The sequence below is a fragment of the Lygodium microphyllum genome, chromosome 30, assembly GCF_053477565.2.
Source record: "Lygodium microphyllum isolate KBCC chromosome 30, Lygodium_microphyllum_v1.1.10, whole genome shotgun sequence".
NCBI lineage: Eukaryota > Viridiplantae > Streptophyta > Polypodiopsida > Schizaeales > Lygodiaceae > Lygodium > Lygodium microphyllum.
This window is the reverse complement of record NC_141164.1, coordinates 105,731,347-105,748,161: the sequence shown is the minus strand read 5'-3', so window position 1 is coordinate 105,748,161 and position 16,815 is coordinate 105,731,347. Positions and strand designations below refer to the sequence as shown.

Genomic DNA, 16,815 nt, shown 5'->3' with positions numbered 1-16,815 from the left:
GGTTGCAATATCAAACTAGGCCAAGGAAAGAAGTTTTCTGAATATCAATTGTAAGTAGTATAAGTATGGTTCATATGGTTCTTCAAAGATATTTAAAGCACATGTAGACATGAAATCATAGGCATGATGAAACTTTGTGAGTTTAGATGTTTATATCACAAACTACTTTTTGTGTACATTTTTACTTTTAAGCTAAAAGTGGGGCTCCCATTGTGTCCAAATTTGATTCTCTACAAAGACGCTGCATAATAACATGCAAATATTTTTCAAATGGCACACATAAAATCAACAAAGTTGTTAAATGAGGTATCTAACTATGGAACCCACCCTACTTCCACAATTTTTTGAGGCTATTGACTGCATCATTGGCTCATGCTTATTGGCCACAAAGTAGACTTTACAAAGAAAAAGGGGGTTTACTTTTTAGTGGTCAAGAATAATGACAAGATCTCATTCATCATTTGCTTGGGCCCATAACAAATTGAGGGTAGCTCTTCTCAAGCAATGGTGATTATTCGTTAAGTCCCTTTGGCATGCACAACTTAGGTCATTTAAAGTCATCGAGCTAGTTTATTAGTGTGATTTGACACTAAGGACCATGACATGTGTAAGTTGGTTTCACTTGTACTAATTGTCATTGTCCACTCAACAAATGCATGTCCTTGTATTACATCCGGCTTCACAAGTAGGTTCCATGTGGAGCAACTTGTTGAAGATTCTTCTCTTCTTGGTGTCACAAGGGTGCGGTTTGTCTCAAGCTGGAAGTGCATGTGGACAAGGCGAACTAAGAGAGCACACCATCGGTGACATGCACATGGTGGGGTAAAGGCCTCTAATTGTAACCTTAAAGCTTTGCAACTTACTTTTAAGGAGCTTTCATTCATTTATACATTTTGTGTTGAATCTCTAATAACTTTAAATGATCTAATTATTTTGTCTGCCATGATTGTTCAACTCAACCCATGTTTGTCTCTTGAGTCTAAAGAGAACACACAAACATGATGGCCATTAAGTAGGTGATGAGAGATATGAGACTAGATTCTTGCTCCCTTGGATGTTGTATTGACATTACATTTATATATAAACAATGTTCCTAAACTACACACATTATTTCTTCATGTGCAAGCGAGCAAATATGATAAGCTTTTGGTGGTCTAGAGCCCTAGTCTACACTTTTTAAGTCATTGCCCTGTTTTACCAAGTATCACCCACATGATCTTTACACATGACTCGAGGTGGAGCTTCAGTGATAGGCCGACAGCATCAAAACCATCAAACCATGGCTGCCATTAAGGATGGATCGTGTTGGCCGTGGCTGTCTGCCCCATGCGCCGGGGGGGGGGGAGAGAGAGAGTCTAGAGAGAGGAGCCAGGACCAAAATACAAAGTAGCTGTGGGAGTCAGGAGGGCGTCTTTTCCGAGGCGACTTTTGTATCGTGGAGGGGCGCGAGTACTAAGGTTAACTGGCGCGGTGATGAGACTTTTGACAAATCGGTAGGAAATTGTTTTCGAGAATTCGACAGAATTGATTTCTTTTTTAAAAAATTTCACAGAATTGCTTCTCTTCTTTTTTCTTCTCTTATCTTTCTTCTGGGAGTGTGTGAAAGAGACGGAGGAGCTGGAAAATGTACAAAAAGAAAGAAGGGGTCTGAGAGGGGGGCAGGGGCGGCCGGTCACGCGGGGCTTGAGCAGGAGGGGGAGGCGGCGGCCGCGGCAGAGAAGCGCGCCTGCTGGATGTGGACGAGGCGGGCGTAGGGGCCGTCGGAGTTCTTCATGAGCTCGTGGTGGGGCCCCTGCTCCACGATCTTGCCCTCCTGCAGGACGGCGATGAGGGAGGCGTTGCGGATGGTGGTGAGGCGGTGGGCCACCACCAGGGTGGTGCGCCGCCGCATGAGCCGCTCCAGCGCCTCCTGCACCACCTTCTCCGACTCCGCGTCCAGCGCGCTGGTGGCCTCGTCCAGCAGCAGGATGGCCGGGTCCTTGAGCACCGCCCGCGCGATCGCCAGCCGCTGCTTCTGCCCGCCCGACAGCTGCACCCCGCGCTCCCCGACCTTGGTGGCGTAGCCCTCCGGCAGCGAGCTGATGAAGCCGTGTGCGTTGGCCGCCTTCGCCGCCTCCTCCACCTCCGCGTTCTTGGTGGCCGCCTCCGGCCGCCCGTACACGATGTTGTCGTAGATGGTGGTGGCGAACAGCGCCGGCTCCTGCTGCACCAGCCCGATGTGCTGCCGCAGCGACCGCAAGTGCAGCTTCCGGATGTCCTTCCCGTCCACCATCACCCGCCCGGCCTGCGGGTCGTAGAAGCGCTCCACCAGCTGGATGACGGAGCTCTTGCCGGAGCCGCTCGCCCCGACCAGCGCCAGGCTGTGCCCCGCCCGCACCTTGAACGACAGGTCTTTGAAAATGGACACCTCGGGCCTCGCCGGGTACGCGAACTCGACGTGCCGGAACTCGATGTCGCCCTTCACCGACGCCAGGCGCTCGGCGTTGGGCTCGTCCGGGTCGATCTGCGTGCGGCGATCCAGGACGGAGAAGACGGAGAAGAGCGCGTTGCCACCCTTGACGATGTCAGGCGTCATGCTCAGCGTCTCTGCCACGGCGTAGGCCGTGATCATGAGAACCATGAACACCTTGAGCACCGGGCCGAAGCCGCTGTCACCGCGGCGCACCAGGCCGGCGCCGTACCACAGCACGAGGCCGTAGCTGGAGAACATGGCCATCTGCGACAGGCCGTAAAAGAAGCCGGCGATGTTGCCGCGCATGAGGCTGCGGCGCTCCGGCACCCGCAGCTCCTGGGCGAACAGCTCCACAACCTTCTCCTCCGCGTTGAAAGCCGCCACCGTCCGGATGTTGCCCAGGGCCTCGCCCGAGACCATGCTGGCGCGCTCGTGCGCGCCGGGCACGTCACCCGCGAACCCTTTCATGCAGAATTGCTGCCAACCAACCCCAAAAAGAAGAAAAAGAAAGTCTTCACTTTTTATCTTCGTAGCAAACGGACTACTACTACCTACTCGTAATTACCACGCCTAAGAGCCTCCTTCTAACTTTTACCTCTGCCACTGCCGCTCCCACCAGAAGAGGGAACGTCCCTAGCACCACCAAGGCCATCCGCCATTGCACCACAAACGCCACAATGCATGCCGTCAGGAAGACCGTCACGTTCTGGACGATTATCGACAGGCGGTCGCCCACCGCCGCTCGCACATTCGTCGCATCCGTCGACAGCCGGGCGGCCAAGCGAGAGCTGGAGTTCTCCTCGCGGTCGAACCAGCCCACTTCATTCTTGAGTATAGCTGCAAAACGACACCCGGAATCTAAGTTAAGAGAACGCCAGAAGGCCTACGTAGGGCATCGTTAGGACGAAGAAAACAACAAGACGCCGGCTGAAGAACAAGACATTGCTGCACGCACGCTTTACGGAATCGAGGGCTACGACGACGTAGACAGCAGTCGTCATTTGTATTCTATATAACAGGAGCAACAGCGAGCATGCACATGCAGACACGCCCGCCGGCTGAATCGTCCAAACGAGAGAGAGAATTATATTATAAGGGAAGAAGGCCGTGACTCACCGCTGAGCATCATCTTCCTGACCCTGTTGGTTAGATTCTCGCCCATGATGCCGAAGTAGTAATACTGGACGTAGTAGATGCCCAGCGAGGCAATGCCGGCGCCCACGTAGACCAGCGAGTACTTCTGGATCTCGCGCGTCATGCGGGCGAGGTCCCTGTCGTAGTACACGCGCAGCATCTCGCTGAGGATGACGGCGAAGATGGGGTTGAGGAAGCCCGCCAGCACCGAACCCGCCGTCCCCACCACCGCATACGGCCATTCGGGCGCGTTGAGGCGCGCCAGGCGCCAGTACGTGCCACGTGGCACGCTGTACATGCTGTCGTCCACGCACGTGGCGCCCGCGCCGAACTTCTGGAAGTCGAACTCGAAGCGGCTCTCGGAGCCGCTGCTTAGCTGATGGCTGAGCCGCCGCCCGCTGTTGGAGCGCAGGCTGGGCGACCGCCTTCCCGACTTGGAAGAGCTCAGCCTGCCGAGAGCCCCGACTCTGCTACAATGCCCATTTTCCAAACAAGGAAACAGATTAGAACAACGCATAATCCAGACAATGAATGGTTCGTGACAAAAAAAAATCTTGTTAAGCGATACTCCTGCCACATATGGATCGTTTTCGTTCTGAAACTCTGTAAACGTGATTAGCTAGCTTTTGCAAGGGAGGGAGCTCCCATGTTAACTTAATTTCTCAAACTTGAAACAACCATTAGTTTCTCCAAGTAAGATACCACAAACCTAGACTGCAATGGCTGGGTACCTGCGTTCCCATTTCCCCGGCCCCTGTGTCTCCCCATCTTCACCGTAACAAGCTAGGTATGAGGTGGCTCCAATGCAACTCATACTGCTGTTGAGATTAGAGTTGGGAATCGAAGGGCGTCTTAAATTCTATCCCCCATTGTCGTAAGGTTGACAATACTACATGATGTGGCTTTCTTGCAGCTTATAATGTTGGACAATCTCTACAATCTCCCCCATGACTCTAATAAGAATCTCTCCAATATCCCCCAGGTATCACCTAGTTGCATACATAAATACACCTCCACCAATAGTAAGAAGTTTTCGACAGTTTCCCATGTGAGGAGAGGGTTTCTTTTCCCTTCATTTTTCCCTAAGATGTTAAATATTATGAAGCTCAATCGCACCTAGCTATGTACCCGGTGCCTCCTAAATGTAGTCGCATTTCATAATGTGGAAAATTTAGTGGGATATTGTTATTAATATGTAGAAATAGTGGAGGGGAAGGGATAACTTTGGAGTTCATGAATGAATAACCTGGAATCTCTGCTGAGGATTGTGCCGTCGCTGGCCATGGCCATCTCCTGAAGTCGGACCAGGGCGCAGTAGGAGCCCATGTTGCCCTTGGCCATGAGCTCCTCGTGGTTCCCCATCTCCACTATGAGTCCGTCTTGAACCACGGCTATTGTGTCCACCGTCCTGATGGTGGACAGCCTGTGCGCCACCACCACCGTCGTCCTCCCCACCATCAGCCTATCCAGCGCCTCCTGCACCACGCTCTCCGATGCCGCATCCAGAGCGCTCGTTGCCTCGTCCAGCAGTAAAATCTTGGGGTTCTTCAGCATTGCCCGGGCTATGGCCACCCTCTGTTTTTGACCTCCAGATAATTGAACTCCTCTCTCTCCCACCTGCACGCAGAGATTAACAGGACATGAGAAATCTATACGGTTAGGCCAAAATCCAGCCGATCAGAGGTAATTGATAGCGAGCTGCAAAAATTTGTACAGCCAAAAAATGGCATTCATGGTAACTGCTGCGTTAATGACTGTCTGTAACTAGTGCGTAGAGTTATCATTACCTTCGTTTCGTATCCATCAGGCAGCTGGCTGATGAATGCGTGGGCGTTCGCAGCTTTAGCTGCTTCCTCCACATCCTCTAAGGTTGCTCCATCTTTGCCGTATAAGATATTCTGAGCAATGGTGGTGCCAAACAGTGCAGGCTCCTGGTTGACTAGGCCTATCTGCTCCCGCAACCACTTCAGTTGCAAGGTCCTTATGTCCACTCCATCAAGCAGAACCTCCCCTGCATCAGCACAATTTGACAAGCTTATATTAGCAATTCGATAACAGCTTATAGATTCATATGAGTGAAAGCGCATCAACGTCTTATCATGCCTGAGATAGGATCATAGAAGCGTTCGATGAGAGAGACGACTGTGCTCTTCCCTGAGCCGCTGCTTCCGACAATTGCCACAGTCTTTCCGGAGGGGATCTTCAGGGAGAAGTCCTTGAAGATGATGGCATGCGGCCGCGACGGATAGCTGAACACAACATTGCACAGTTCGATGTTGCCCTTCACCTCAGCTAGCCTCTTCCCGTCAGCCACATTCCTATCCATCTTAGGCTGCTTCCTCACCATCTCCAAGATCTTGTACCCTGCAGCTTTCCCTCTCCCAAAAGCGGTAATGTTCGAGAAGGCCTGGCCAAGAGACCTGCGCGCGCAGGGCTTTTACTTAATTAGGAAACTAAAGCCTGATCGCTTGTTGCACTGATTTACTTAATGGCATTGGTGATCAATCATGTCAGCAGCTAACTGTGCGGTTAATCTAAAAGAACGATCGATTCTCTATTCTGCATTAGAACATTTGTAGGTATAGTGGTGATTCAGCAGGGGCTGTGATGCTTACATGCCACCGATTATGACAGAGAAAATGGCTGTGATAGATTTTCCGCCATTGGTCTCGCCCCTTCGCACCAGAACTCCAGCGTACCACAAAATGAGGGCCCAGGAGCAGAAGAGCAGAACGTAGCTCACTCCCATGCCCAATCCCTTGGCAAACCCGCCCTTGTACCCCAGCTCCAGCGTCTCCTCCAACGACTCAGAGTATGCAGTTATGGCCTTGTTTTCACCCAGGAACGCATACACAGTTCGAACTTGCGCGATTGCCTGTATCATCAATTCACAACATTACATTAAGCCATCATGACCATACGAGTGCGGCATTGCAGCAGCTGAACTTATTAACGTTATGCATGGCTTTCATACAATCGGATGGATTTATTGTTATGGCAGCAGCTCTAATAGATCGACATATTACTTGCTCTGCAATGGAGCCGGCCTCCCCATACGCTCTCTGGCTCTTGGAAGTCAAGCGGGTGAGGGTGTATGCATACAGGCCTCCGGCAAAGGCAATCACAGGCACCACTGCCAAGGTCACCAGGCATAATCTCCACACGCATGAGAATCCCACCGCGAACCCTCCCAAGAAGGTAGCCATATGGTGGATGAAGTTGCCCATCTGCACTCCAGGGATTAATATTCTTCCCAGAGATTAATTCCTGATGCATGAATTGCAGATCAATAGGACCTAATGAAGTGTACCTTTTCACTGATGGCATCCTGCACAAGTAGAGTGTCGTTGGATACGCTCTCCATGAGCACTCCCGTCTCAGCTTCAGTGTCGAAGTAGCCCACATCTTGCTTCAAAATGGCCTCCAAGTATCTGACCCTCATCTTGATGGCCTGCCTCTCTCCGGAGTGCATCCAACAGGCAACCTCTGCTCAAAGGAAAGCAAACAAACAGAAACGACAGCTAAATACTCATTCATACTAATCACCTTAATGATCACTCCTCTGTACTGCAAGCGTTAATAAAGTAAATTTAGGCCTGTAGCGAACGATATACCTGCCCAGGATGAGATGAAAACCACGATGCCAACGTAGACAAAATACAGAGAATACTGTTGGAAGAGAACAGAGAAATGTAAAGCTCATAGATCATTACGTAATTAAGAGATGAAGAGACAAATTGAGGAAGAAAATTTTGTTTGCAGCCTATCTAAGATCGATTTGTGATGATCCTACCTGACTAACGACAGTTACCATCTTGATTGGATTGTTCTGGTAAGCTCCGAAGCCATTAACAAGGTTGCCGAAGTAGAGAAAGAAGACAGGCAAGGCAGCACCATGGGCGAGGGCACCCAAGGTCCCCAGAAAGATAAGGAAATAGTCCAGCCCATCCGCAAACGCAAAAAGCTTGAACAAGCTGACAGAATGCACCACCTCCCCTTCCTTCTTAACGCCGCTCTTTCCAGTACTACTGTCATCGAAGGTCGCAGATTCGTCGGCGCAATTACCAGCTTTCGCGCATGATTTGCTGTCCTTCATTGGGTCGTTGTCTTTTGATCCATTCACCGCCATCTCCACATGAGGACCTGCGGTAGTACTCGCAGCACCATTGGCGCTGTTCCTCTGCTGCTGCTTCGATTGAGCTAATTCTGCGTTAAGGTTGCTATGAGATGCTTCTCTACTGTGGGCTTGTCTCGACTCGTCTGCTTCATTCGGAGACTCTGCGACATCCTCCAGCGTTTTGGCCATGGCCATGGTTTCTAATCCTTTGTTCGACGGAGAATGATATGTAGCAGAACCGCGTTCATGTATTTCCGGCTACCTTGATCACCTGATCTGATAGTGTACTCTATCTATGATCTTTAGCTGGCCTGATCCTGCTGGCTGGAGGAGGAGGAAGAAAACCCCCACATCATTTTTTCTTCTTTTTTTCTTTTAGTTTGCGTGGAAGAATCGCAGAAAAGCTCATAAATGTTGGGAGAGAAGTAAAAGAGAACGAGAGCATCCGCAGATAATCACTACTTTAGATTGATGGCATGGATACCTTCCTTAACTCAAGAGCTATAAGTTGCTAGCTAGCTAGCTGCTATTACTCTACTGCTGTTAGTACTAGAACGCAAAATGTGATGGGCCAAAAGGCAATCGCTTCGTTTAATGCTCACAACAACAGTATTATAGGCCTAGAGGGAGGAGAGAGAGAGAGACACAGACACACACACCAACATATTACATCGTATAAGGAGGCGAGGTAGTGAGGAGGAGCCAGCGGCCGTCATGGTGGGGCTGAGAACATGGTGGTGGACTCTTTTCTGTGATGCATGTGCAGGCCGTGGAGTAAAAAGGACGAGAGAAAGCAAAAGAGAGAGAGAGAGAGAGAGAGGCCAAGCGAGTGTATGTGTGTATGTGTCTCTATAGTGTCGCACTGTCACTGTTTCGGGGCTTTGTCTGGGCGAAGAAGATGGCGAGGGACTCGGGAGTGAGAAGGGATCCCCCTCTCCTCGCTTTGTCTGCAAAGACAAACAAAAGTAAAGATCCTCCTCGCGTGATAATCTAGCGCTTCAGTGGTGTAGAGATTATACAAATAACAGGTCTCGCATGCCTTGTTTATTGCAACTTTATGATTATAATTAGCACGACTGCATTGTACTAACCCGCCCTCCTCTCTCTCTCTCTCTCTCAGAGCCTTTTCCCTTTCTGTTTTTTTCTCTCTCCTTGGGGGGGGGGGATTGGTCCAACTGAGAAAGCGCAAACTTCCATGCCTGCTTGCCAGTGGCTGCTACTCGAGCATGCACCAAATCATCGCATCTTGGCCCACACCTCGTCACCGGGACCCACATGAGGCATTGCATAGTTTAGACCGCCCGTCACATCCGAACGCTCCCGAACGTTTCACGTTTGTACTCCCGCGTCCATACCGCAATGGCATAATACCTTCAGGCTTACAGCCCTGCCAAATCAACTTGATCAGCAACAGCTTTCTTCTTCTTTTCCTACAACAACCACCACCACCCTGGCAGGTATTGTATGACAAGTGCCAAGGAATGACTTGCACATTTCAGCCATCTTGTTTATGGCATAGTGGTATGAGTCTCAGTTGAGATATCTCAGTACATGCATTCGAACCCTGCGCCACACCGTAGCGCCCTACCTTCCCTGAGGTTTGTGGCATAGTCCATAGCGATTTGAGTCTGGGTTGAGTTATCTCAGTGCATGAGTTCAAACCATGCGCCCTACAATCGTTGAGCCTTCTTAAAATATCACTTATCCCTCCAACAAGAAATTGACACATATTAAAGGGGGTCTCTTTTCAAGCCTTGTTAGCAATTTCTTAAAGTAGCCCAAATCTCCTTAACTATATGTTTTTAAAATGCAATCACATATGTTGCTAAAGTGGTAACATATTTAAAATGCTCCAATAGGGATTAGACCTTAGTAAAACTTTTGTTGGCTACCTTGCAAACCCAAGAGGAACTTCAAAGAGTTTTACACAAAGCTTTTGCCTCCCTCAAACACATTGTCGATGTCATATTGAGAAAACCTAGGGACCATATGGATCCTCTTATTTCTTATTCATCAAACCTTCTTGATGTCTACCACTCTCAACACAACGCAAATCTTCCAAGCATCCTCTAGCACGCCCCCTTAGTCACCTAAAAAGCACTTGATTACATCAAGTGGCAGAATGAAAGCCTGCATTAAACATGACATTTTCAAGCTTCCTCCATACACTTTTGACAAATGAACATCCCCAAAATAGATAAAATGCATTTTCCTCTTTCCAGATGGAGACGATGCAAAGAGGATGACATTTACAAAACTTGGCAATTCTAGCTTTTGTAGCGAGCTTCTAAAATAGCAATCTCCATAAAAGAACATTTAGCCTATGAGGCAATGTTGCCATCCATACCCTTCTAATCTTGCATCCCTAAGCATGCATGGAGTCAATTGGGAAAACCTTACTCTATTGATCTTTAATTTTAACCAAGTATTTGTTGTCCATCTAGATGAAGCTTCTCTTTTCTTCACACCTGAGAAAGCTTGCATTTCCCTTTATACTTCATGGATGCTATCATGTTGACTCAATGCATAATCTGAGATGTGGGTTAGCTCTCCTTCTTGCCCCCAAATACTTCTTACAAACATGTAGCCTCTCTTCTAGTGAGATAGAACTTTATGTGCACTAATCCTCATGTTTCCGATTGAGCATCTTCACATCCTACAAGTTAGCCTAGTTTTTGACACCTTTTTCAACCACCTTAGCTGCGAGTGTAGGCTTCACTATTGTAGGTACAAATCCATCCTCATAGTAGCTAGCATGTTCGGTCCATATGGGTTGATGCAAGCAAGCATTGTCTTGGCTAACACCACACCACTCAATGTTGTCAAGGACCTCTCGCCTAGCAAGCACCTAAATCATGGATAGTATTTGAGTATTCAATGACCAACATGATCCTCAAACTAAATAGTTTTTCCACACAATATAGCTCAATGTATAGATTGCTACCCACCTAAGCTTGATGAAGAAAAGAATGTATTATGTCATGTCATGGTAGGTGAAGTTCAAAGACTTCTTAGTGGTTGGGAAGTGGACCATTTAGCTTTCTCCGAAAACTTCTCTAGCCCCAGCCCGCCCTTTAACTTGCATGCACTAATTTAATCTACGCCAACTCCCATCCACTAGTTAGAATTGTTATAAATCCATAGATAAGCTCCAAAAAGAGACTCCACCTTACTCCAAGTTGCTTTAATAAAAGGGAAAATTGTAGCAATAGAAACAATAAAGAAAGAGAGAATGTTATTTGATAACACAAGCCTTCCTATACAAGTCCCCCAACACTAACCTTCCCATGCTTTCAACTTGATCTCATTAGCTTTAATGATCCAAGTGGAAAAGAGCTCTTATTTTCCTTACTTTTATTGTGGGAACCCCTCATAGGAAATGAATGAAATGATTCGTCATGTACAATGATGATACTATGGACAAGCCTTATGGTTTTGTGGCTTCATGACTCTTATATTGAGGTGATCAAGGTTGAATTGATGACACCAATTAGAACTCAAAGATGACTGCATTTTCATGATTAAGCAAGCAATAGCACATGCATTTCTTTGGCTACATCGAGGGGTATGTGTGTATGCATGTGCATGAAAGTGCGCATTTGTCAAAGGTGTTTTGTTATCGAAGAAGATAGTGGATGATGATGGAGAACATTAAAGGGAGCAAAACATAGTCCTCAATAGCTATAGATGATGATGAAGATGAGAAGTTGTTCCAGATGAAGACAATTGTAGGGCAACCAATCCAGATGAGAAAATGTAAAGTATGCTAAATTGATCTCTATGATAAAGTGACTGCAATCAAACTATTACTAAGTAGCCCTTCTAGAGAGGAAAACACAAAATAAGCAATAGGTATATGCCTTCAATATGTAATGCAAAGTTGTTGGTGGTTTCAACTATTGTAGATGGATATGGAATGTTGGGTGACCAATACAACTACTAAAACACATGTTTATATCTGACATCAAACAAATGGAGAGTGAATGATGATGATGGTGATGCCAATAACCACAATCCTCCTACTCACAGCAAACATTATGACACAAAACTTAGAAATACAAAAAAAAAAAGATGAAACATGAGATAGATCAGAGCTCTGAGATTATGATATTATCCTCATTGATTTGACAACATTTGTGATGGAGGATGATGTGTGGAGGGAGCAAAACATAGTCTTCCTCGTAGGGGGATGTTAGGGAAGACACTAAATGATAATTGATAGTAAAAGGAGAAGCAAAATGCAATGCTTAGAGGCTATAGGCAATGATGAATATGAGGTTTTGCCTTGAATGAAGATAGTTGTAGGGCAACACATCTAGAGAAGAAAACAATAAAATATGTTGAAGAGATCTCTCCAATACAATGGCTATAATCAAAACACTACTAGTAGGAAGCTCTTCAATTAAGAAAAACATTGAGATAGAAACTGATATACACATCCAAACTATAAAATGCAAAGTTGCTAATGACATCCATTATTACAAATGGATACGAGATGTTGGGAAGCTAGTACAATCGTTGAATGTAGGGTCATATTTGATCTTTAACAAGTAAAGTGAATGATAATTACGCTGACAGATGCAAACCCTCCTACTTAGCAAAGCATAGTAGCTAGCATGTTGGAATAGGTTACATGGGATAGTCACTTGCTAGTAAATACAAAGGTTGGAGCAATCAGGGAAGATCTAGATAATAGGGCAACCTATTGGAGACCCAAGTGATAAATGGTTGTCACAAAGATAATATGCTTTGGATATGCTGAAAAAGTATGCTATGGCTGATTGTAAGCCAATCTTGATACCTTTGGATGTCAATGTGAAGCTTAGTGCACATGAGCATGATGTAATTGAGGATATCATTGTGTATAGACAGACTGTGGGTAGCCTTATTTATTTGAAAATCAATAGTGCGGATCTAAACTACACGATTGGTTTAGAGAGTCAATTCATGCAACTTCCATGGAAGCCACCTTTGAATACAATGTGATGCACATTGTGCTATGTGAGGTCTACACTTGACTGTGCCTTGTTTTGTGCTACAAATGTACCATCGAACTTGCATGGTTACATAGATGTAGATTGAGCTAGTAGTATTTTAGATAGGATATCTACCAATGGGTTCATGTTTTCTTTTGGAAGTGGTGTTGTTACTTGGAGCAACAAGAAGCAACCTACAATTACATTATCTAGTATGGAGGCACAGTATAAGGGTGCTATAGTTGCAACATGTGAGGTAGCTTGGTTACACAAGCTATTTCGTGATTTGGGGCTACATGTGGACAAAAATGTTATCGTCTACTACAATAGCATTAGTAGCATTCAACTGGTCAAGAACCCAGTTTATCATGAGTGGACCAAACACATAGACGTCAATTACCATTTTATTTGAGAGCAGGTTCTAGTAAATAATATTAACTTGGTTTATGTCAGTGCACATAGGATCAAGTTGCAAATATTTTCACCAAGGCCTTGGTAGCTATGAAACTCTATCACTTGAGGACTATGCTTGGAGGAGGCTTGGAGTATATGAGCTCAAGAGGGAGTGCTCACATGTCGAGCTCCACATGAGCTAGCATCCAGTACATGCCTTGGTGATGCAACAAGACTTTACTAATTGGTGTATTTAGGTGATCGACATGGAGGATATAGCAGTGATTCTATAGCTAGACTACATGTAGTCCACTCTTGGTTATGGCACATTGATTGTGCCACCTCATCTATCCTTTAGTGAGTTCACACTTAGTGACCATATATACATATGTTCTAATACTTTCATATTAGTCCTCTATCATATTGTAGACTAAGTTCTTTTGTGTAGGAGAAGAAGGAAGAGGAGGAAGAAGATTTCAACCCAACTTCTTTGTGAGCTCATCTCCATTGTGTGTGTGTGTTCTCTTGCTTGCTTCGTCTCTCTCTCCTCTTGTCTATTTACAATTTGTATCTTTAGGTTGACCTATGGACTCTATATTAAGGCTGACCTTTGTCAATCCATTCACGTTGCTCACCCATCCTTTGACCCTTTGGTCCATACACCCTTTTGCTCATCTCTTGGTATTCTATACTCTAATGTAGGCTATTCCTTGACCCTTAACATTATCAACACCTTAGCATGCTAGCACATTCCCCACTATCAACATCACAGTTGAGCTATTCTAGAGCCCCTATTCACTCAGGACCATTGTCCTAACAAGAGCATCTATAGGCATGCCAAACATCTCCACATATAGGCGTTAAATGAGAATGTAGAGGCTCCATCCCTGGGAAGAAGCTGAAGTAGCATATCAAGGAATGGCATTGTGAGTGAAGTTGCACTAGATGCAATAGGTGCCAAAATTTGTAATGCAACATTGGTATTGTCTCATTCATCTTACTCACATGCTTGCATTACTAACTCATGTGATAGGATGATCGAAACACATCTAGAAATCATTAGGCATAGAGGTCCACCAAAATGCCTGAGAGACCAATCACATATAGCATGTTGTGCCAACTCACATCATACACTCCATTCCAAGGATGGCTTTTGCACTTCCCTAGAATCATACTCTTGCAGGCTAGCTTTGTAATTGCATTGCTAATGTAAGTGTATTTTTCAATTGCACGACATATTTGACCATATTATGGAAAACAATTGCATCTATGAGCATTCTATAAGAGCATAATGGCATTTCAGAGAAGTTCTCATATCATAAGAGTTGAGTCACTTGCAAGTGCAAAGAAGAATCACATTACAAGATTCCACATGCATCATAGGAGGGGACTTGCATGTGTGTAATCACATTGTGCATAAAGACTATAGCAAAAGAAGAGAGTTGCATTGCAAAAAGGAAAAATACCAAAGTGCCAATGCTAGCCCATGAAAACACTTTCTTAACCCAACCACCATGCTTGCATCATAAGAATAGAGTCATATCATGCGGGCTCAAAAGAGAGTCATGTTGCAAGAGGCCACTTGCAACACATGAGAAAGCTCATGTGTATGATTGCATTGCACATCAAGACTTGCATTACAACAAGAAATGGTCAAATAGATTGGAGTTGCATCATAAATGAAGGCTCAAATCATAGCATAGGAATGCTCACATCAATAGAAGCCAAAAGAGTCACATCACATAATTAGAATAGTTAGATGTAGTCAACACATGAATAGTCATGTCACAAGGCAAGAGAAGAGAGTTATGTCATAGAAAGGGACAAAAATAAGAGTCTCTCCATAGGGAAAATAAACATTTCATTATCTCTTTAGCTCTCCCAACTACACAAGTAGGATGGTAGTGTAAATTAATAATTACTTGAATCCATGATCCTACTAGAATAAATCTATTCCATGTGAGATTAGGGGTAGAGTTGGTAGACCTTGTGAATACAATCTTGGTGCATGAGATCAAATCCCAGCTTCTAGTCGCATCAAAGAAAAAACTCTATAACATGCATGTGATACTTGAGATGCAATCATAAAATACCAAGTTGGATTATTTGACAATAGAAGTAGTTCTTACGATTAACGAGTGGCTCTATCCAACTATAAAATCCAATCATGGAAGGTGAGTGGTTATGGTCTTGCAATTGTAACAAGTTTGAATGCAATCATCCGGTGGGCATATCACATGGGTTGTATGTACTTAAGTCATGTGACATGGATAAACCCATCTTTGTGTATTGGCGATGAACTGCTTGTGTCACACCAAAAGATTTACCTATCCACTCAGAATGTGACTCTAAAGGTATCATAGAAAGGTCTTACATGAGATTGCCATGATCTAATCTATGAAGCTTTATGAGGCCCATTATTATTATCAGCCACTCTTACATAAGGGAATCCTTTATGAAGGGCAAGATCTTTAGTCATGTTTATCAAAATGCTATTAAGAAAAATGACAATGCATTTCAAATCAATGAAGCCTTCAAGTCTTCCCATGCCTATTGCACAAATTTTTTATTTGAATTGGGTGTTGCACTTAATATTTGATCTAATTGTTGTAAATGAACACACTTATGCAAAAAGCGATGCCTTGATTCCACTTCACACGTCCAAATGTGGACCACAATTAGCAGGGGCCAAATTCCAACCATGTCTCTCAATCTTCATGAAGACTCAACTGGTACATCAATTATGTCTTAAGATTCTACATTCACCAATCGCCATCTCAACTAGTCATTTTTTCTCATCATCGACAATATTACCTATTTCTTAACCATGGAAAATACCCTTGTTATAGTGATATAGTGATAACCCACCATGAAAGAACATCAAGGATCTACTCTTCTAGATGATATAGTAACTATATGCACATGGACTCAAATATTCAATGCACTCTAGCCTAAGCATGGCTTGGGTCTTCAAATCTAATATTAGACCAATCTTCCAATCCAACAACATATGCCTTGTGCATAAGAAGATTAGTACTACCCTTAGATGTCAGTTGTACATGAGGTTATAACTGTGAGTGTTGTAACAATGGCAATCCCCACCCTTTATTTTCCCTCATCAACAAGTTCTTCGTTCTTTATATCCTTGCAATTACTCATTCTTGCCCTTCAACTCCTTGTTTTCTAGGAAGGGAACACTAAGTCTAGTCTACACACATCACCATTGACAATAGTAACAACTTCCTTAGTAACAAGCTCTTAGTCCTAACATGGCTCCTCATGATCAATTCTCTTCAATGGACTATCTATCAATTAGGCAAGCCATGGCTACCACCCTCCACTTCAATGGCCAAAAAATGTCCACATCAATCAAATCACATCCCTCCACCTACTCCACTTGAATTCTAGCATTTCTTATCTACAATCACAGGCATGCAACATCCGTTTATGAATGCAAAGGACTAGCACTCAAACAAGGGAACATTTGTTATGGACAAGGGTGGAGGCTACACCCAAGAATATGATAGGAAGGATTTAGTCACAAAACAATGATGATTGAATAGTGAGCCATCATTAATAGGCTAGCCATGCATGAGCTTTGTAGGCTTCATCCAAAGACATGATGAGAGGAGTCAAGCCACTCAACAAAGATCAAGGCAAGCTAAAGAGGACTTCACGTACTAACCAATGGGTTGACCACACATGGCATGTGTATACTAACTATCCATTGTTGTACAGTATCA

At 45.0% G+C, this 16,815-nt stretch overlaps 1 protein-coding gene across 2 annotated transcripts; it reads right to left on the bottom strand.

Moving 5' to 3' along the window:
- Positions 1 to 1,544: 1,544 nt before the first annotated feature.
- Positions 1,545 to 8,633, bottom strand: LOC148010222 (ABC transporter B family member 19-like). Of its 2 annotated transcripts, none has more exons than XM_087673243.1 (11): positions 7,380 to 8,633; positions 7,201 to 7,255; positions 6,897 to 7,072; positions 6,613 to 6,813; positions 6,202 to 6,461; positions 5,690 to 6,006; positions 5,374 to 5,597; positions 4,833 to 5,203; positions 3,569 to 4,056; positions 3,048 to 3,289; positions 1,545 to 2,929 (listed from the first exon to the last, which is right to left on the bottom strand). In XM_087673243.1, the coding sequence occupies exons 1-11, from the start codon at positions 7,896 to 7,898 to the stop codon at positions 1,673 to 1,675; spliced, it is 4,110 nt and encodes a 1,369-aa protein (XP_087529369.1). In that variant the 5' UTR covers positions 7,899 to 8,633; the 3' UTR covers positions 1,545 to 1,672. The 2 variants fall into 2 exon arrangements, with proteins under 2 accessions (XP_087529369.1, XP_087529370.1); XM_087673244.1 differs by having other exon boundaries at positions 3,569 to 4,053; positions 7,380 to 8,632.
- Between the last annotated feature and the right edge of the window lie 8,182 nt (positions 8,634 to 16,815).

Excerpts from the sequence above, each read along its gene's own strand:
- LOC148010222 (XM_087673243.1), bottom strand. The coding sequence starts at position 7,898 with ATGGCCATGGCCAAAACGCTGGAGGATGTCGCAGAGTCTCCGAATGAA. Across the intron at positions 7,073-7,200 it reads TTTCATCTCATCCTGGGCAG|AGGTTGCCTGTTGGATGCAC; the intron begins GTATATCGTTCG and ends TCCTTTGAGCAG. Across the intron at positions 5,204-5,373 it reads CTGATGGATACGAAACGAAG|GTGGGAGAGAGAGGAGTTCA; the intron begins GTAATGATAACT and ends CTCTGCGTGCAG.